The sequence below is a fragment of the Camelus dromedarius genome, chromosome 24 (genome assembly GCF_036321535.1).
Source record: "Camelus dromedarius isolate mCamDro1 chromosome 24, mCamDro1.pat, whole genome shotgun sequence".
Lineage (NCBI taxonomy): Eukaryota > Metazoa > Chordata > Mammalia > Artiodactyla > Camelidae > Camelus > Camelus dromedarius.
In genome coordinates, this window is record NC_087459.1 from 22,673,538 (window position 1) to 22,695,172 (window position 21,635).

General features: G+C 42.0%; 2 protein-coding genes across 2 annotated transcripts in view; one reads left to right on the forward strand and one right to left on the reverse strand.

The window, feature by feature from the left end:
• Positions 1-3,823: 3,823 nt before the first annotated feature.
• SBDS (SBDS ribosome maturation factor) lies at positions 3,824-8,673 on the reverse strand. Its single transcript, XM_010980789.3, has 5 exons — positions 8,283-8,673; positions 7,521-7,650; positions 6,702-6,902; positions 5,584-5,748; positions 3,824-4,606 (listed from the first exon to the last, which is right to left on the reverse strand). The coding sequence occupies exons 1-5, from the start codon at positions 8,408-8,410 to the stop codon at positions 4,478-4,480; spliced, it is 753 nt and encodes a 250-aa protein (XP_010979091.2). The 5' UTR covers positions 8,411-8,673; the 3' UTR covers positions 3,824-4,477.
• Positions 8,674-9,454: 781 nt separating this feature from the next.
• The window catches only part of LOC105089694 (S-adenosyl-L-methionine-dependent tRNA 4-demethylwyosine synthase TYW1), a 127,824-nt gene continuing 115,643 nt past the window's right edge, over positions 9,455-21,635 (forward strand). The window contains exons 1-6 of the mRNA XM_010980788.3: positions 9,455-9,625; positions 10,439-10,569; positions 11,192-11,329; positions 16,458-16,559; positions 18,090-18,284; positions 19,582-19,869. Of these exons, the coding sequence (XP_010979090.1) occupies positions 9,622-9,625; positions 10,439-10,569; positions 11,192-11,329; positions 16,458-16,559; positions 18,090-18,284; positions 19,582-19,869 (858 nt within the window). The 5' untranslated portion in view covers positions 9,455-9,621. The remainder of the gene's footprint in view (positions 9,626-10,438; positions 10,570-11,191; positions 11,330-16,457; positions 16,560-18,089; positions 18,285-19,581; positions 19,870-21,635) is intronic.

Genomic DNA, 21,635 nt, shown 5'->3' on the forward strand with positions numbered 1-21,635 from the left:
CAAATGCTGGGAGGATTCATCAATCCTAGACCTGTCTTATAAGAAATGTTGAAAGGAACTCTTCTACCAGAAACAAAAAGGCAAAAGTACACAGAATGTTGAGTAAGGTGATAAACAGAATCAGAAAATTGCAACTCTTTATCAGAGTTGATTTTCAAACACCTAATTGTAGCATAAAGATTAAAGGGGGGGAGAGAAAAATAACTGTAGCTACTTCAGTTTGGTAACAAACCGACAAACTCACATGAAGAGGGATAACTTGAGACAAGAAAAACACAAAAGGGAAGGAGGAAGGGAAGGAACCCATATAGGTAAATAAAGATAAAACGCTACCAGCAGAAAAAGAACTATTTTATCTATGAGACGTTTTATAAAAATCCCACGGTAACCACAAAATAGAAATCAGAGCAGAGACACAGCACATAAAAAAAGAAGAAACTGAGAAAACATCATTAAAAGCCACCAAACCAAAGTGGCAGAGAGAAACTCAAGGAAAAAGGAACAGTGAATATATGGAGCAATAAGAAAAGATAAGATGGCAGTGCTCAGTTCTCATCTATCAAGGATAACCCTAAGTATAGATGGATTGAATTCACCAATCGAAAGACACAGAGTAGCTGGATGAATTTTAAAAAAAGATGCAGCTAAATGCTGCATCTCAGGAGACACACCAGCTCTAAAGATAAACAGGGTAAAAATGAAGGGATGGAAGATGATACTCCAAGGAAATGGAAGCCCAAAGAAAGTAGGTGCAGTCATACTCATAGACTTCAAGCCAAAAAAAGTAATAAGCCTTTTATATACATCAGCATTAAATGATAAAGAGGACAATTCATCAAGAAGACATAACAGTAATTAATATATATGCATCTCACACAGGGACACCGAAACAGACAAAAAAGGTAATTAATAGCCCTAAAGAGAGAAATTAACTGTAACACAATAATAGTAGGGGACTTGAACACCCCACTTACATTGATGAATAGGTCATCCAGACAAAAAGTCAATAGGGAAATAGTTTCCTTAAATGAAACATTAGAATGGATGGATTAAATATATTTGTATCAAACATTCCCTCTAAATGCAGGCGAATACATATTCTTTTCAAATGCGTATGGAACTTTCTCAAGGATAGACCCTATGTTGGGACAGAATACCTATGTTCAAGCTTAAACGTAAGTTTAAGAAGGGGGAAAAGATGTTCGATATGACTTCAAATCCCAATGGTATGAAACTGCAAGAAGAAAAGGTGGAAAAACTACAAGTTCTGATGGTCCCCACTGCTCTGGAAGACAACTGTCTTTCTTAGAGGGGCCCCCAAAGTAAGTTTCATGAATATTTCAAGTTAAATCCTCCGTATTTGGAGAAGCTCCATCTAGCTGCTTTTGTTTGATCTCGAAACGTAGATGATCCTCTTTACATAGTTGTATCATTAACTGGTTTTTACTCAAAAGCAGAATCCCAGCTGCAATGATGACAAGCCCTTTTAAAAATATGATTTCTATACTATTATGAAACTTTAATTATGGCAGCATGTTCAGCACAATGACTGAACTCCCGACAATCATCGTGTCTCTGAGAAAATCAGGCAGTTATCATTGAAGCCTCACAATTATCTTTATACAAATTTCATTAAGAAAGGATATCTTTACTATTTCTCTTTGTCATGCCAATATATGTCCAAAAACCTTTCTATAATCTGTGAAGTTTTAACTTTAAATCCACAAGCTTTTTTACCTTGATTACATGCAAGATTCCTAGCCTGGTTCCTTTCTATCTCTGCACGACTGTAATAAATAAATAAGCTTGTGGCCCCCTTAGAAAAACATGTCAACTATGGTTGTCCGCCACGGGAAGAGTGCCACTCGCATATCTCTGGGAATTCAAGTGGATCACCAGACAAAAATCTCCTGAGATGCGAGTGGTACTGAATGCAGGTCGTCTCCTCTCTGCAGTAAAAGTGACTGCTTTCTTCAGTTCACAACTCAGTTATCTCCCTTCTCTGCCAAACAAAAATATGTAAGAGTTTGGTGAAACTGATGGCTCTTCTTGAGGTGTCTGGTAGGGGCCCCGGGCGACTCAAGGATGTGTGCTCAGAGTGCTGTAAAACCGTTCTTGGAATATCCAGCTGATAAAGAATTAGGTTAGGATTATACTTTTAGCTCTGAATTGTTGCCACTATGCAATTACATAGACTTGCTGATTTTTTACGTCCCATTAATATACACGTGGAGATGAAAATCAATGGCCTTCATCATCACAGCCATCAAATGCTGTTACTGGCAGACTATGTATCCACAACCACCTCTCATGTGCAGCAGGAGAAAAATATTTTCAGATAGTCAGTACCTTGAGTTTCAATAATCTAAGCGCAGGTATGCAGAAGACTATCAATAAGGCAGCTCACTACTACCAAAATCCTGGGGACCTCATGATGTGGGCTTGAGGGTACACGCAGGTTAAAACCACGTGTGTGTCTATTCCTTGTAAGAATGAGTGCACCCAACATCTCCCACCACAGCCCATGGAATATGTGTGTAGGACACCCTGGGGCAAACGTGAGAGGCTGCCTGCAAGCAGAGACAAATGCCCTGAGGGGGTCTGTGCAGACCAGATACCAGCCAGCGGCACACCAGCGTGCATGGGAACGAGCCGGGCGGAGGCTCTGGCTCAGCTGAAACAAACTCAGTCGAGCTTTAGTGATGGATTTGCAAAGGTCATTAGCCAGCCAAATCTGTCATCACCCATCCTCACTTCCGATGGCGTGCCCCCCTCCCCACAACGAGCTAGCTTGTTTATTACTCCACAGACACGTATTCCAAAGCTGGTGTTGAAAAACCAGAATAAACGGAAAAAATTTTAAGGTAATCCACTATAGCAGTGGTACTGAGAAGATGATCATGAACCAAAATTATAAACTGCTTTTGAATAAAGAGGTTAACATAAGGTAATTTTTTTTTTTATTTTTTATGGGTTCAGAAACATGACTCAGATGTGATCTACATTTGACATTTCTTGAAATTCCAGCTTTTTGGAAGAAATGAGTATAACAATGAGAACTTAAGGCAACGTTGTAATAACACATCTTTTTCTATTCGAGATGCAGCTGTTGAACATTTTTAATAATTATGACTTTCAACCTGAAAACTCTGCTTTAACAGTTTAAACTAGAAAGTAAGTGTAAACTTCATTGGCTGAAATTATTTCCTGGGACCTCAAGTTTAGACCATCTTTGTAAAACAACCAACTACGTAAGTAAAATGGAATTACTTAAGGGGTCATCTTAAAGATCGTGTCAAAACAGTAGTTCAATTTCAGATTTTAACAGAAAGTATGTGTTCCTGTGTTACCAAACAAGAATATTTCTTCCAACACTACAAGAAAAAACTCTTGACTTCATAATTTCAGTTGAAGTTATTGTAAAATGGGGCACTTCTGAGAACTTGTATTAGCAGTGAATTCTGTGTGCTTATAAAACCAATCAGGACCTGTTCAAGTCACAACTCTTTCTCGGTTAATCACTGTCCACAAAATACATCTGTATGTTTATTTTGAGTGAAACCCTACTTTATATTCTAGACTATGTCTTTTTTAGGTTAAGTAGGTTTCAAAAAACTTGCACACTGTCCATTTAAGGGTTCAAATACTAAAATACTTAAGCTCAATTACATCCCAAATAATATTAGCTAAGATTTACTGGGTATTTAACTGAACAGGCCCTGCACAGGCTCGCTTAATCCTGCTAAGAACTCTCCAATCCTACCAGATAAGAGGCAGAGAAAAGAAAGGGGGTTAGGAAGCTGTCTAGAAATACAAGCCATAGTTTAACAAAAATAAAAACTGGTTTTATTGATTATATATCATTTCAACTATAGTAATATATATTATAAACTTTAAGAATAAGAAATAAATGACTATTTTTTATGAAGAATAATCTAGGCTACGTTAGCATGTTTGATGAGTATTATTTAAGTCCTATAGTCACCCTATGCCTGCTCTCAGATCATCGGGAAGTCATCATCCACGCTTTATATTAGGTCAGCTACCCCTACACACACATTTCATCAGTAGAAGACGTTATATGTTTTCTTTTTTGGCAAATACTCCCTTTTCTGTCACACAGTTATATTCTCCCAAATTTATCTTCTTATAATGTACAAAATTTAACTTCTTATTCACAAAGGTGGTCTCCAGTAACTTTCACCCTGGAAAGCTACAAAGGCATGAGGCAGCAACAGAATGCTACTCTGGAGTTTGTATCTTGGATTTCTCATTTTTGCCTAAACCCCTTTTTATAATTAAAACTAAATTAACCCCACATTATAATACTTAGGAAAGTCTTTTGGTACACACCTTTACCGCCCAGATGGAAAATGTCAAATCGTCTGAGCAAGTATGTGGCAGATCACAGAAGGAAAAGAGGACTGTGGGAAACGAAAAGGCTTTAGTGTCTGGCAGCTGAGGAGACTGATGGATGTCATTCAAACTTCTCATCTCCTTCTTCCACATCTTTCAAACTGAGTACCTCCAAAGAACCTTTGCCCTTTGTCTCCTTTTTTATTAGCTCATCGATTTCTCTGAAGCAGCCAGGGTCAATGAGGCACACCTGAAACATGTAACACAGCTGTTGACCACATGAGGAAGAGCAATCCAACACAATGAACCCAGTTTTAACGCCCTCTGAGACGAACACACCATACTTTCCAGACTCCCCTACCACTACAGATACTTTCAAGGCCTTTCTACCACTACAGTTCAGTGGCGCATCGGGTAAGACAACGCACAGGACAGCGGACTGGGTTCTAGTCCAGCCTCTGCCCTTAAGTAGGCACGTAGGACCCCGTGACAAGGCGTTAACCTCCCTACTGAGGACTTTTCCAGATTCTCAGCTGTAAGACGAAGTGGCTGGATTAGAAGACTACGGTCCTTTTCATACTAAAATTAGCATTAACATTTATCGTTCAATGAAATCACTTCTTTTTAACCTCATTCGAAGGAATTAAAAGAAAAAGCTGGAAGGCCTATTTTGAAACCATGTACAAAGTTTTGCAAAGGTTTCAGAACTTCAAAGAGTGTCAGATGTGTTGTTTCACATCTAGAGCGGAAAGCTCAACAATCCTCTAGAGTGCGTTTATTTGACAAGAAGCAGAAATGCTCTGAAGACATGGGTTTGCAGACAGCTGGGTTTACTGTGTCTGAAGCTGTCGGGTGAGGACCCAAACACACGATGTCTTTGCTGCTTCTTTAAAACGTTCTGTGGTAAATGAGACTGACGAACTTTTAGTCTAGTTTCCTCATAATAGAAGATTCATTGTAAAATTTATCCTCTCATCTAAAACGAGTACGACAACACAATTTTATCATGAGTAACTGAACTAAAAAACAAAGAAAAAAAATCATAAATGCACTAAGTACAATTTGGTTTTATATAGACCTTGACTTTTTTTTTTTTTACACAGAATTCTAGTTAAGATGTTTCTAGAAATATCTTACTGTTCAAACCTTCTAAATGTTACACATTTATGACTAGAGAATAAACAATTTTGGTGACACGGAAGCAAAGAAGTAAGAGTATGTTCTTACAATTTCTAACTGTTGATTGTAGTCTTCGCTTTCTACAACCTTGATCAGTGGCTTGAGTTTCTCTTTTAGCTTCTTCCCTTCGTTCACTGGAAGAATGAACCGAAGTCTCATGTGAGCGCGTTCTATCTTCATTTTCTCCTTCAACTGCTTTATCACTTCCAAAGCCTGTAACACATAATTGAAAACGTCTGCATTTTCTTTGAGGCTTCTGCTGCATGGCTGAGGAAGGTATTCAAAAACAAAGCAGTTTCTATTTTGCTGGACTGGGCAGTGGTTTCTTAGATGCCATGAAGAAAGTAAGCCACCATCAGAAAAAAAATGATAAATTGGACTTAGAAATTAAAAACTTCTGTTATTTCAAAAAACTATCAAGAAAGTGAAAAGACAACCCATAGCATATAAGAAAATATTGACAAGTCATACTTTTGATAAGGTACTAGGATCCAAAATATATAAAGAACTCTTACAACTCAATAATGAAGAGACAAATAATCAACTAAAAAATGGTCAAAGGCTCTGAAGAGTCATTTCTCCAGAGAAGACAGAGTCAAAAAACACACGAAAATATGCTCAAAATAATTAGTCATTAGGGAAAGGTAAATTAAAACCAGAATGATACCCACAGGGTGGCTGTAATAAAAAAGGTGGACAGTAACAAACATCACTGAGGGTGTGGGGAAATTGGAACTCTTGTACATGGACTGTGGAAAGGTAAAATGGCTCAGCTGTTTTGGAAAATGGTGGGGCAATTCCTCAAAAGGTTAAATACAATCACCATATGACCCAGCAATTCCATTCCTGGGGAAAGAGAAATGGAAACCTATGTCCACACAAAAATTTGTAATGAATTTCATAGTAGCATTATTCACAGTAGCTAAAAAGTAAAGAAACAATCCAAATGTCCATCACTGATGAATGAGTGAAAGGTGTTATTTCCCATACAATGAGCTATTATTCAGTCCTAAAAAGGAATAAAGTACCAATACACGCTATAGCATGGATGAGCCTCAAAAGGGCCATCTGTTTCAAGGCACTTTATTATTACAGACCAACTATTTTCATATTTTCCTCAGAGAACACTGATTTTCATGGATAAAAAACGTTAAAAAACCACTCACCTGCTGTTTGGTACTCTTGTTGGGCTTGACTGAATAGTGGATGTCCTTCATGGCTCTCTCGATAAGGATGACGGTGTACGGCCTCTTTGTTTCAGGGTTCACACATTTGTCAGCCACGATAGTTGCAATGTCCCTAAACATCTGCTCCAGCTGTGTGTGCCGTTCTTTATCTGACACCTGAACCTCTCCTTTCGTCAAAATCTAAAAAAAATCCCCAACAAGTTTAAGCAAGCAATGTTTTTATTACACACTATATGCTACCTAACCAGAAGAATTAATAACTGGGGAGAAAATTAAATTTCACATTCAGCTACTGACATTTGGTAATGATTTGAGCTTTGCCTAAAGGAGACTCTGGATTATCTTGTTCCAAAGTCTTAACTTATTTAGGTGGGGGGAGGGGTAAAGGCAATTTTGGCAAAAGGTGTAAATGATGAAATACTTGAAATTCTACATTCAGGTACATTACACTAAAAATATACAAATGGAAAAAAATGAGGCAGTGTAGTTGGAAATCTAATTTCTGGAGGCTTTGGCAAAAAATATCCATGTCCTGAATTATTAAAAGTGATGTTGCAGGGGAGGGTATAGCTCAGTGGTAAAGGGTATGCTTAGTATGCACGAGGTCCTGGGTTCAATCCCCAGTACCTCCATTAAAAATATACATATGTGTGTTTAAAAATAAAGTGATGTTGTATAGATCAACTTACTGCATAATAACTGTTCACTCCTAAAAATAATACTTTAAAGTTTAACATACCTATAAATACGCTGCAAATGGATATTAGGGTCAATTACGCTGAAGCTGTTAGAACCCACCTGTTTACAGATTTCAGTCTGGTCATCTGTTCCGAATGCACTGATGAGATCTTCCTTCTTTGCAACCTGACCTTTAGAAACGTTTACAAACACTGAGTGGGTCTGCAGAACTTCATCAAGGTCTTTTTCCCTTGTGGGGACAGGAGAGAAAGTCCTAAGTGAGTAGTACTCTTGAAACTTCCAAGTTCATTCATATTTAAATATAAGACGGCAATAGAAAGAAATACAAATAGTAAGAAACTGGTACTCCTAAGTCACCCTCGGTGCCGAGGGAACATTTTCAAAATTCTGGACTCTATTTATTCTCATTTACTCACTGGGGAAAAACATCGTGGGAATAAGTGTGAATCACTGAGGGGTGGGGTCCGGCTGCTGCCAAGGAATACCGATCCCTAGATGGCAGCAGTGAAGACACTACGCACTTTGGTGAAACTGCTGGGCTGAGATCTGGGACAGATGCATTAACTATAGAAGGATCTGAAAGACGGCTCTTCGCCTTTATCATCATTCTGAGAGAAGGACCACAACTAAAAGGGTTTCTTGGCTGTAGCTTTTATGACACCAACAAAGGAGAGCAAAACCAAACCAACCAAACAAAAAAGGGAACGCTTGGTTTAGACGCCAAGCCCGGGCAGCAGTAATAAGTTTCCCATTTCATTCCCGGACAAGACCCCAGCTTGGCCCATTCATTAGACCACTAGAGGTAGGCCGCCTCCGAGGCCACCCCCTCTGCCCACGGTCCGGAGGGAGAGGGTCACTCACACGCCGCTCCGCCAGCCGACGACCTTGTTTTTGTAGCAGGCGATTTCGAAGCGCTTCCCGGCTCGCTTCATCCTTACCACGGCCACATTGGTTAAGCGGATCTGGTTGGTGGGGGTGAAGATTGACATTGTGGCTGCTCACAGACCAAGGTCCAGCGAACCAAGGCAGACCTGCGCCGCCGGCCTGAGGGCCACCGGCGGCTCGATGTAATCACCCGGCGGCGCGCAGCACAGCAACGCCCGCAGACTGCCGGGCGCCGGGACTAAGTCCGCCTGGCGGGCCGCCACAATACACCCAACCGACTTATTGCGCAAGCGCCAGGTGTTGCGGAAACTGTGCGAGGGAGAGACCGCAAAAACGCCTGCGCATTGTCCTTTTTACGACATCGTTCTGCGCCCTTGAAAAGAGGCTCTCTTCCTTGACGTAATTATTTCGCGAATGAACTAAAGAGTTCTGATTGGCTGGTGGAGCTGATGTTTGGTGACCGGGTGGAAACTCAGCGCCTGCGCCTCATTGTTCCGCCGGGTTCAGGGCCACGCCCACTTTAACCTTTCTTTACAGAAAAACCTTAACAAAAAAACGGTAGAGAAAAAAAAGCGTAATGACCCCCGCCATGTATACCCATCACCCCGCTTCAACAATTATTAACATTTTGCCCGCCTTCTTTCTCCCTCATTTTTTTGTTGGAGTATTTTAAAGCAAATCATAAGAGGTTTATCTTTAAATATTTCAATCTAAATTAACAGATACACCCAGGTTAATCATAACTCTTTAGTATCTCACAGTCCATAATCAAATTTCCCCTAAATAATGCCTTTTTACAGTCTGTGTGTTTAAACTGAGAGTCAAGAGGGCTCACAGGTTGCACTTGGTTGATGACGCCCTTAGTCTCTTTGAATGCTCACCTCTTCTCCCCTTTTTTTCCCTAAACCACTGCTGTCTCCACCCTGCTTCCCTCTGGTTCTGCCCCTTCCTTCTCTGAGCCAATCCCAGCGGAGCCGGGAGAGCTCCAGCTTCCGCTCCTCGAGCTCTGGGCGGTGCTTTTTTTCTTGGCCCGCCCCTTCCCCCTCTGAGCCAATCCGAGCGGAGCAGGGAGCTCTCCGGCTTCCCTCCCCGAGCTCTGGGCGGAGCGCCTCTCTGAGCCCCTCCCCTTGCCCTCTGAGCCAATCGGGTCGGGCCTGCGAGTGGCATGGCTGCCTCCAGCTCCTTCGGCTCTGGCCTCACAGCTAATGCTGAGAGGTAGTTCTGTCGGTCTCCCAGTATCCACGCCGGTCGCCAACTTTTTTAGGTCCACAGCTCTGGGCTCCTGTCGGGCCATAGGGCCCGCGCTCTGAGGAGAATGGGTAAGGGCCCCAGGCGGGCAAGGTTCGTGGGGCGGGAAGGAAGGAAACCGTTTTTTGAGACCCTCGGGCCCCTTCCTCCGGAGTATGTTACCCTTGTCAGCCCGGCACTGGTGCCGTTGCGGCCGAGGGAGTTCTGATCCCTGCTTTTGTGTACTGGCTTTTGCCTTTTGAGGCTAAGAGGTGAGTTTAGAACTATGTTTCTAACCTCAAGTAAAAGGCAGAGAAAACTGCCTCTCCGCCTTACCCACGTGTATTGAGGACTTTTGGTCCTTTCCAGGGTGGCGTAGCACCTGTAAACCCCAAATTTTAGACTTCGCTTTTTGAAATTGCCTCCAGGTTCAACATTTGAGGCCAGGTCCATCCATATCTCCCCTTAAAAAAATGGTGCTTGAGGTCAGTTACTTGAGAACCCTTTGCAGGCAGCTGTGGGTGTCTAAAAATAAAAGAAAAAAAAAAGGAATACTTTTAGTGTTAGTATTTTAAAGTTTTCTTATGGAGCAGCATAACAAAGCAAAATTAACTCATATTTCCACTTAAAGTGTTTTGACTTGATGTTCCCTTCTTCAAATACTAAATTCAAGTGAAGATAAAATTTTATATTCTTTTTTTTTGCGTTAGCATTAATTTTAATGCCATAATTTTATCACGTTATCACATAGTGTGTTGCTTTTATTAGAGTTGATTTTTAAAATAGATTTCTTAGTCAGGTTGTTGAATATGAAGGTTGGTTCTTTTTTTTCCAAAAATAAGGATGGCTATTTTTGTATATGCAGCGTTAAATAAAATTACATGTATGTGTCATTTTACATTTAGATCCTTCTTTGAATACATGGGACTTCTCCTCACCTTTAATATCATTGTGGATAAACAGGTTTTATATATATTTGGGCTTTGCCTTTGGCTTTAGCCTTTGGATATGCTTCCAGATTGTCATCAGGAAACAGGTAAGTGCAGTTATTTTTTTTATAGGAGAATACTTGGCATTGGATTTTATAGAGAATTTAGAATGCAAATTCTCTAAGGCTTCCAGAAAAATACAGAAATTCTAAAGAGGAACTTTCAATCACTTTTGTGTCTCCTGTCTAGACATATTTTTTTTACTGCCCTCAATTTTTTCTTGTCAGTTTTTAGAGACTAAGTTATTTACTTTCTCTTTGACAGGCTGTAGTTGTCTCATTTTTAAGATACAGGAAGATTTTGTATCGAAAAATTAAAAGTTTTGCGAAAATGCCAAATCTGTTTAGCACCTTTGAGGAGTAGTGGTCTTCTCTTTTCTTTCCGCTAATTAAGAATCAGATAATATTTCAGATAATATGTTCCTACTATTATTCCCCTAAAACACATTATCAGTGACAGTAAGCACAGTTTTATCCTGGAAAGCATGGGAATCATTAGTCTTAAGAAATGTGAGCCCTGCCTTTAAAGATTATACCAAGGGGTTAATATTTGAGGAATACAATCAAAAGATTAAGAGAATAATAAAATGAGTCAGTACCTGTGCTCGTTTTCATCCTTAATGAAATTGGGAAAAGATTCAAACTTGATGGATCTTGTGTTTATTTCAAGGATAAGAAGTCACAGGAAAAAACTGTTCCAAAAGCATCTCAGGATTTGATGACAACTGGCTGTCAGTCTCCTCCAAAGAAGGAAATCTTTGTGTCTGGAGTGAAGATTTTCTATGGTTCCCAGACTGGTACAGCAAAGGTCAGAGCTTTCTATGATATTTTTCCTTGGGTTTCCTGATCTTTTAAGAAAATCTGGGAGAAGCGTTCTTTTGGTGGTGAGCTGAATTGGTCTTCTAGTCTTTTTTCATCTTCTTTTTTCCTTTTTCCAGCATACATTTTTCCTTTCTGGGGTGGCAGTTGGGTTTTATCTCTTGTGCCCAGTTTCAACTGATGGGAGATATCTGGTGGTCATTGTCATGAGCGATCTTTGTTCTGAAGCTTGCTTCTGCTCTGCAGAATGGAGACTTGGAATTCCAAGTCCGTTATTGATGCCTGTGGGTATAGAAGTAGGCGTAGTGAAAAATGACAACAGTAGTGTCCAGGATGGGCCCTGACTTTCACAACTTCACACATCTATTTAATGAAGTGTATTTTGATTTCTAATACTGCTGAAAGTGTTAACGATAGGCTTTGAATACTGTTCAGACACCCACTGCAGGTATGTAGCTGAAAGATGCTTGCCATTCTTTAATTGTATCTTGATGCTTCTGCTTCTTTTTATTAAGTTCACAGTTATTTAGTGCTTTCTAGGAAACCATCCTAAGGCTTAACATGAAAATGAATTTAAAAATTTTAAACGTCTTTTTTTTTTTTTTTTTTTGGTAGTATTAAATAGGGTTCTACTGCCCTCTTGTGGATATTTTGTAGAATGATACTTTAGGTTTTCAGTACTACAGTGCAGGTACTTTGCTCCAGGTCACACCACTGAAGGTCACTTATAATTAGGTTCAACCTTAAGCAGCAGAGGCAGGAGACTGGAAGAAATGTAAGAAAGGCATCTGAGCTGCCAAACAAAGTCCTTTCATATTACTCATAAAAGATTCATAGCCTCTTTTATGTGTGTTTAAATTTTTTTTTAAAAAGTCAGTCAAATTAATACATGAAGGTGGTAACAAACCCAGGCGTACAGAGGGTTCATAATGAGAAGTTACTCTTCAGAGAATCTATTTTAACTATTTCTATATTTAGTTCCTCTGATGGTTATTTCTCTAACCAGCTTGTGCTGTGTTTCTAAATTTATCAACATTAGATGGAAGTTATTGACTCTATATTAGTCAGTTCCTCAGATTTCAGTGGCTTAATATTGTTGCCTACTTCATAGTTGATGAGTTAAGCAGCCCTCCTTCTTAAAGCTGTACCATCTAAATTTCTTTATTTGACTTTCACATTGGATTGATTCATTTCTGGCTGGGTCTAGAAGACGTGGTCAAAATTTTTCCTTACAACTTTGAAGGCATCACATCGTTGCCTTTAATAGGAAGTGTTGCTGATGAGAAGGCTAGTCTCCTCATTCCTTTGTAGATGAATTTTTTTCTTTTTCTTTCTTTTTTTTTTTTTGGTTCCTGAAAGTTTTTAGAAGGATTCCTTTGTCCTTGATGTTTGGAACTTTTGTGAGATGGCGTCTAGGTTGGGTCTTTTTCAGCCACGGTGGTGGATACTCAGGCTCTTTTAAAGATTTGTGTGCATTGATTCTGCCAATATTTCTTGGGTAAACTTTTTCCTTTCTACTTTCTCTGTTCTTTATTTCTGGGACTCCCGCTAGTTGGATGTTGAACCTTTTGTATGGTCTTCTGTATCTCATATCTTTTCTCTTACACTTTTGGTAACTTTTTTTTTTCCTGTTCTGGTTTCTTGGATTTCAATTTCAAACCCTTTTTTGAATGTTTTAGTTTGGTTATTATGTCTTTAATTGCAAAAATGCTGTTTTGTTCAATTTTTATAGCATATTTTTTCCTATTTAATAATATATCTTAATGAATTCCTTTTTCTGTCCCCGGACTTATCTGCTGTCTCAGTTTTCCTGCTGCTGTTATTCTCACCATGTTCTTGGTGATCCGTGGTTTTCCGTTCATATTTAGGACAGAGTGATGGGGTAGCTGGTGTGCATTTCCTCTGTTAACTGTGTAAATAGGCTTCTTTTCAGTAGTTGTGAATTCTCACTAGATGCTCTGGGCAAGGTGGGTCAGGGTGTGCTGTGTGACCTGTTGGCCCCTGTCTCCCTCTAAGTACCACCTCAGTCTTTTTTATAGTGTTAATCCTTGAAAGCGTTGTCTGTGCTTGATGTCTCCAATCTCTCTTCTCCTGTTTTGCGTGAATGCCTCCACGTGGGCTTGTGTGCCCCAGGATGCTCCCAGCGGCTCCCATGTTAATGCTTTCTCAGTCTTCATCTCACTTGACCTGTTAGCTGCATGACAGTTTCTTTCTTGTTGAAATACTTTTTTCACTGAAGTTTCAGGACACCGTTTTCTAGGTTCTCGTCCTGTGCCGAGGCCAGTCTTCCTCACTGTCATGTGCTGGTGTCTGCTTATCCCCTGGGCCTCCACAGACAGGAGTGCCCCAGGGCACAGTTCTTGAGCCCGTGTCTTTATCTGCACTCGCTCACTCTCTAAGGGATCTTGTTATCTAGAGCTTAAGTTCTGTTTACTAGAGTTTGGCAAAGTTTTTCTATAAAGAGCTAGATACTTTATTTCATGTGCCTTTTTTAGGTGTTTAGGCTTTGCAAGCTGTGTGGTCTTCGCTGCAGCCATTGAGCTCTGCTGATGTCGTGTGCACACAGCCATAGAAAATACGTAAATGGATGAGCACGGCTGTGTTGCAGTAACATTTACTTAATAGAGCAAACTGAGGACCGGATTTGGCCCACAGGCCTTAGTGGGCTGACCACGTGTTAGGTGGTGACCTCTCAATTTATGTTTCTAATCCGGACTCTTTGTCTCAGCCTCAGACTCTCACCCCCGTTGCCTGTCTTAGGTCTTCCTGTGGATGGGTAGTAGGCGTCTCAAAATTTGTCTGCTCACAGCTAAACTCCCAATTTTCTGCGCAAACCTATTCCGCCTGTCATCTGTCCCATTTCGATAAATGACAGCGTCATTCTTCCAGTTGCCTAGTTCAGAAAAAACCTTTGACTTCTCTCTTTTTCTTACTACCCACATCCAGCCTGTCAGCAAATACTGTGTGTCCTACTTTCAGAATACATCCAGATTCCAACCACTTCTCACCGCCTTCACCGTTACTGCCCTGGTCTCAGCCAGCCTCACTCATGTTTTGTCTGGCTTTCTGTGGTCATTTCGGCCCCTTCCCAACTTCAATGTCCTCTCAACTCAGCAACCACAGGGACTTTGAAACCTTAAGTGAAATTGTGTTAACCATCTTGGCTTAAAACCCTGCAATGACTCCCTCATTCACCTGGAGTAGATGCCAAAGTCCTTAAGTGGCCAGGAGGCCCTCATGTCTGGTTCTCTGTTATCTCCTTTACCTCCTGTCCTTGGTCCCCACCCTCCAGTCTTATTAATCTCCTTTCCGAGTGTCCTGCCTTTGGGCCTTTTCACTTCCATGTGCCCTCTGCTGGGGACAGCCTTCTGGCTTGCTCTCTCATTTCCTTCAGGCTTGGCTCAATTCTTTATCTTTGAGGCCTGTGACAGTGTTCCTGTGACACCAAATGCTTGTTGTTTTCCCACACCTCTTCTCACATCCTGATACTGTCTACGGAGTTACTGTCAGATTGTCCCCACCTCAGACACGAGTCACAAGTCCTGGGGGCTGCCTGTACTTCTGACTGACCAGCTGTAAATTCAAGGGTTCACAGTCTCTTCCTTAGGTTTGCCCATTCCCTAGAATGGCTCACAGAACACAGAGAATTGCTTTACTTAGTTACTATAATGGCCACAACTCAGAAACAGACAGATGGAAGAGATGCGTGGGGGAAGTCTGGGGGAGGGATGGCACAGAACTTCCACATCCCGTTTGGCCATGCCGCCTCCCGGCACATCAGTGTGTCTGCCAACCCCGCAGTTTACGGGTTTTTATGGAGGTTTCATTATGTAAGCATGGTTGATGAGATCACTGTCCATGTTTGACTGAACTTCATCTCTTGCCCCTCCTCTCCCCACAGGGAGACAAGGTGTTGAAAGTTCTAAGCCTCTGATCTCATGGTTGGTTTTGGAGTGACCAGCCCCCATCCTGAAGCAGCCCCCCCCTCCTCTCCCAGTGAATCATCCCAGTAGCATACCAAAGACAGTAAGTTCCCAGGGTTTTAGGGGCTCTGCCAGGAACTGGAGACAAAGACCAAATACTTATTTTTTATGCTGCACACCTGTCTTGACCCCTCTGTGTAGGATAACAGCTCTCCCCGTACCTCCAGTGCCGGATTCTCAGCCCTCATCCTGACTTACTTTCCTCTGTAGCACTGATTGCCATCTGATATACTGTGTGTTTTCTCATTTGTGTGTTTGTTCTCTCTCTGTCCATTAGAACATGCTCCTCGAGAATGTTCCTTGATGTTCTTTGAGGGCAGGGACCATGTGTGTCTTGTCCCCTGTTGGACGATGCTGCCCAGAGCTGAGACTGGCATGCTGGATGCCCAGCAAATGGTGCGGGCGGGCTTGGCTTTAGTCATGGCCGGTGGCGAGCCAGGGTTAGGCTACCTAGCCCAAAGAGGAAGACATCTCTGGGGGTGCCAAGATCTGGCTAGAAGTTGTAGCTTTCCCCGAACATTTGCTTCATTCTGTTTGAGGAGGAGCTAGCAGGCGTCTCCTGGGCTAGAAGGTCAAGGTTGCCGAGGCTCGGTGTGCCTTGCCCCACAGACAGGTTATCTGCTGACTGGCTCTTCCCGGCCCCACGACTCCCTCCTAGTTTTGCCCCATCGACTGGCTCTGAACCCGGAGCCTCTCAGGTTTTCTGTCAGATGTACGAACTCTTCCCTGAGGCTTTATCTGTCTAGCTGCTTCTGTTTGCTTTCCATCTTCCAGAAATGTGCTAACAGTTCTCACATCTCCTATTCTCTTCCCTCTTAAGTATTTCTTCTTGTACGTCTATATGATTATTCTAGTGGGGCAAAGCAGCTGGAATGTCAAAAAGCCAATTTAGATTTAGTCCTGTATACGTCCTTGTAGAGTGAGAACAACACAGCTGAATGATTGACATCCGCAAAGGTGCTTGAGAAGACCCTGGAAGTGAGAATAGTGTTTGTGTTTATGATGGTAAATGTCAGTCACCGGGAAGTTTTTCATGATAAATGCCTCAGTCCCTTGCCAACAGCAGTAAACGAAGCCTATTTTTTTCTTATTTAGCTTATTGAAAATTTTATTTTATTTTTTTTTTCCTATTAGAAATTTGCGACAATTCTTGCTGAAGCAGTTACCTCCCTCGAGCTGCCTGTGGCAATTACTGATCTGAAGGAATATGACCCAGATGATCACCTAGTAGAAGAGGTTGGTAATTGTCTTATTTTTCCTTCAGTCACAACTTTCAGATTTAATTGACCTCCTGGGTTCTGGGGTAAATAGAATCTTCAGAATAAGTGCAATTTTCATGCAGAGAGATTTCAGTCGGTTGAGCTGTCAGCGTCAGCTCAAGGTGTTGAGTGTGCGGTGGGGTGCGCAGAATCTGTAGCGGTGCGGGGCCTGTCCCTTGGGTGTGTTGGACTCCCCTGGGGCGGGGGATAGAGTGGTGAAGCTCGGGTGCTATGATGTCCCCTCCTGCTTTGGATCTCACAGTCAAGGAGGGGTGTCACTGATGGCAGTGTGCTGTGCATGTGGGCCACACGTATGCCTACTGGAAGGTCGGGAGCCACTTGGGCAGCAGAAGCCATATGGGTTTTGGAGTCAGAGGAATTTCTTACTGGCTGTGTGACCTCCAGGCATTGCTTAATGGCTGTGAAAGTTTAATTTCCTCACCTGAGAAATGCCCTGCCCTCTCCTCTAGTCATGCCCAGTTAGGGAAGTTTGCCTGGTAGCAGCGGTTCTCAAAGGGTGGTCCTGGACCGGGCAGGGTCAGCATCTCCTGGGAACTTGTTAGAAATGCAGATTCTCAGCTCCTAGACCAACCCCACTGAATCAAAATCTGGATGGTTTAATGAATGCTCCAGGTGCTTCTGAAATTTAATTTAATTTCTCCAGCTGAAGTTGGAGAAGGACGTGGAGCAGGATTTGACAGACCTTTTCCATAAAGAGCCAGCTCTGGGGGCCATGCAGCTGCAGCTGCTGAGTTCTGCCTTTGAGGCACAAAACAGCCCGGGGCGATATGTAAATGCTGGAGTGCGGCAGCGTTCCAATAAAGCTTTATTTACAAAAACAGGCCGGAGGGATGGGGCCTGTGGGCTGTGGTCTGCCAGTCCCTTCTAGTGAATTTCCATTTCTTTCTCCCCCAAGAAAACCCTGAAGTGCAAATGAGAGAACCTGAATCTGCTCTAAATTACGTGTTAAAAATTATTAGCAAGCTTTGATACTTAGTTATTAACAAGGGATTGCCTAGAACTTGCCTCATGATTTGGAACCGTTAAGAAGCATTCAAGCAGATGAAAAATACTGTGGCCTGTGGGACTGAAGATGTGTTTTGTTTTCCGTGGAAATGATGGTGCCAAGTGTTAAATCACTTTATATTTAAAATTTTGTATTGCTTTAATTTTTCAGGTGATTTTTTAGTGATCTTTCTGGTTTGGGTTTTGTTTCCAATATGACAGATCGGCACCAATAGAAATTTATAGTTTGAGAAATGGAATGGCTTATATGGTAAAGAGCAGCAGGAAGCGCCCTGGCAGGAGCAGGGAGCTGGGTTTCCTCCCCTGTGCAAGGCCCTTGCCCTGTTTCCTTTCACTTGTTGAAAATGAGTAACATTTTTGAAAGCGCCCTTTGTCCTTAGAGATTAGAATGATGTGAATGTCAGCCTCTCAAAAAGGATTTTCTTCACTGAGATGACTTACATCTTGACTGCTCTCCTGAAACAATTCCTTTCTCGGTTAGGTTACCAGTAAAAACGTCTGTGCCTTCCTGGTTGCTACCTACACTGATGGTCGACCGACTGAGAGCGCAGAGTGGTTCTGCAAATGGTTGGAGGAAGCATCCAGTGACTTTCGATTTGGCAAAACATACCTGAAGGGTATGAAATATGCCGTGTTTGGCCTGGGAAATTCTGCCTACGTGAGCCACTTCAACAAGGTAGGTACAAGGTAGGTACCTGTTGAGTTGTAGGGATGAATTCTCTTTGGATTGGAAAAAAAAAAAATTCACCCCCACATGTACACTTACGTGTGTATATGTGAGGGAATCCTCAAACCTCGGTACTTAATAATAAACACCTTGTATCATTCTTTATAGCTGGGAATTGCTACATGGGTCGTTGGCTCTCAGTAAATTTTTATTGAATAAAATGAGTGAAAATGCCTCCTATTGTATAAGGCCTTAGTGGCCTGGATTCTTGGTCGTCAAGTCCAGCCTCCTGGCCCCAGGGCCGCGTGGATGGAAGATCGCCAAGTCTTTGGACTTTCTCAACTACCTGTTCTGTTGTTGAACAGCCTTTACTGCCCAAGAGAACTCTTTATACAGTTGAACTCATTGTCTTTTACTCATTAATTTTTAAAGGGAAATAAAAGAAAGACATTCACTGCCTTTTATGTAATAAAATTCTATTAATTGTGTTTTGTTCTCTTGGACCTTTTTTCTAAGTGAAGTTAACTTGGCTCCTTTTCTCTTGTGTTCTGTTCTCTGTACTTTAAAAAAGGAAAACTTGGAGCCTCTCCATTGCTCAGTGGTTCTAAAAGGTGACTAGAACTTGCTTATTCTGTCTGCCTCTCCACAGACATGGGCCCAGCCTAGCTCACCTGTCTTTGGTACAAAGTGAGTAAAGGTGAAGGTGGAGATCTTTCTTTAAAAGTTGTTTTCATTTAGTTCTTATATCAAGATGTGTATTTCCCCCCATATTTTCAAAGGATTAGACAAAAGGTAAAAATGCAGATACGTAAATACTTTGCTTACTGCTTTGCCACTCAGGAAGCCTGTTGAGTTTGTGAGGTCTTAATGGTATGTCTTGAAAAATCCCCGTGCCTCAGCCTAAGTGCTTTTTACTGCAGTAAATGCCTGTCTGGCTTACGAAATCAAGAGTCTTGCCAAATGGGCTCCATTTGTACTTAGTTGTTTAATGATCTTTGGCCTCAGAGGCTTTATTATTACATTTTGGAACAAGTTGATTTTATTACTGAGCTATTTTATTCTGACCATGACTTAGAATAGTTTTCAAATTCTTCTTTAGCTACTAACCCTTAAGTTTAAGAAAAGGGTTGTCCAGCCCTGTGTTTAAAATAAAATAAAAAAGTTGTGCAGAATCTTAGCAGAATGTACCAACTCCCTGAGGGCCAGGGTGGCAGGGCCTGAAGCCCCTTGGGCTGAGCCGCAGCCTGGGGCAGGGCCTCCACCCGGGAGGGCTGTGTTACAGCTCACCTGTCTCTGTCTCTTGCAGGTGGGGAAGAATGTGGACAAGTGGCTCTGGATGCTCGGTGCCCATCGCGTGATGACCCGAGGGGAGGGTGACTGCGATGTGGTTAAAAGCAAACACGGCAGCATTGAGGCCGACTTCAGGGCTTGGAAGGCCAAGTTCATCTCCCGGCTACAGGCACTTCGTAAAGGAGAGAAAAAATCCTGTGGAGGCAACTGCAAGAAAGGCAAATGCGAGTCTAATCAGCGTGGCTCAGAGGGGACGGAGCCAGGGCCTCACCCTCCAGACAGAGTTCATCAGAGAGACGCTGAGGTCCGTAGCCTACATGTCTGTGTCTTGCTCCTTCCTCCTGTGTTTGGAGATGTTGAGCCTTTCCTCTGGAGTCTTTCCCTTGGCTTGCGGTTGGAAGGAAGATCTGAAACTTGTGGGGGTGTTTTAGCTCAGTGGGGTCTTAGGGTAAGCCACGTTGTGCTGGATGCTTTCCTGAACCTCTTCTTGAATCCCTGCACTGCTGGAGTCCAGTAGGTTTCTACCAGTTTGCAGACTAGGGAACAGGCCTGGAGAAGTTAAATATGTCCCAGGCTGAGCTTGTATCTTTTTACCCTCAAACCACATATTTCTCCTGACCTCTCTTATTTCATGACCCCAGTCACTCAAACTTGAACGCTACAGGTCATCCCAGACTCCTCTCTTTCATTCCTCACATTCTAAACATTTCTCTTCCTTCCACCTTCAGATACCCCAGTTCCTTTGAAGCTCACACCGTCAGGCTGTGTCTCCACTGCCATCTTCACAGCTGTTGTCTCTGGGCCACCTGGTCGCCTGCATCATTCAGGAACAGCTTTACATTCTGACTCCCTCTCTTTCTCTCCACCCTTGTTCCTGTCATTCTTCTTCGTGGCCAAGTCACCCATGTAGACGATTTCTCCAGCGCCCTGGCCTGCTGCTTTCCTGGTCTTCACACCCCCAGCAGCCATTCTCTTCACTGATTGCTGGGTCGTATGGGTAATTCTGTGTTCAGCTTTCTGAAGAATCACCAAGCTGCTTTCCCCCGCAGCTGCACCATTTTGCAGTCCCACCGGCAACGTACAAGGCTTCCGGTTTCTTTACATCCATGTCAGCGCTTATTTTCTATTTAAAAAAAAATTTCTTTTTTTTAAATAGTGTGAAGTGATATCTCCTTGAGATTTTGATTTGCATTTACCTCTGTTGGCTAATGATATTGAGCGTCTTTTCGTATGTTTATTGCCATTTGTATGTCTTTTTGGGGGGAGGGTGTAGATCAGTGGTAGAGTGCGTGCCTAGTATGCACAAGGTCCTGGGTTCAATCTTTAAAACCTCTATTTAAAAATAGATAAATAAATAAATACACCTAAATAATTCCTCCTCCCCCAAAAAAGTATGTCTTTTGTGAAGAAATGTCTGCTCAACTCCTTTGTGCCTTTTTTAATTAGGCGTTTTGTTGTTGTTGAGTACTAAGAGTTCTTTATATTTGTTATATATATCCCTGTCCTTCTTTTTCAGTGTTGTTTTGGCTCTTTTGGATCCTGTGCAATTCCATATAAATTTGAGGAGCAGTCTTTCCATTTCTGCAAAAGACATTGTTGGGATTTTGATGGGGGACTGCATTGAGTCTGTGGATCACTTTGGAAGACTCCAGTCCATGAACATGGGATGTCTTTCCATTTATTTAGATGGTCTTGGTGCAGCTGAAGTCCTGTGTCTTCCCTCCACTGTGATCACAGCCTTCCTTTTGCCAGCTTCTTGGGTTCCCTAATTCCTGTGTCTCATACCTTCTTATTTCTCGGTTGACTGTTGAGTTTTTTGGAGCACGTTCTCCAGGAGCTTTCAGAGGAAGGGTGTTTTAGAGGTAAATTTTGAGACTTTTCATATCTGTGTGTCTTTATCCCCCCTTCACAATTGATTGATGCTTTGAATTCTGGTATAGAATTCTGGATGGGAGTAAATTTCTTTCAGAAAATTGAATGTGTTGATCCATTGTCGTCTAGTTAAGAGTGTTGTTTTTGAGAACCTTATGGTTCTGAATTTTTATTATATAATCCTCCTTCTCCACCCCT

What these genes read in the sequence shown, in the direction of transcription:
- SBDS (XM_010980789.3), bottom strand. Translation starts at nt 8,410, where the DNA reads ATGTCAATCTTCACCCCCACCAACCAGATCCGCTTAACCAATGTGGCC. An exon ending in GTCGGCTGGCGGAGCGGCGT is followed by an intron (nt 7,651 to 8,282) that starts GTGAGTGACCCT and finishes TGTCCCCACAAG; the next exon opens with GGAAAAAGACCTTGATGAAG. An exon ending in ACAATCAACAGTTAGAAATT is followed by an intron (nt 4,607 to 5,583) that starts GTAAGAACATAC and finishes TACATGTTTCAG; the next exon opens with GTGTGCCTCATTGACCCTGG.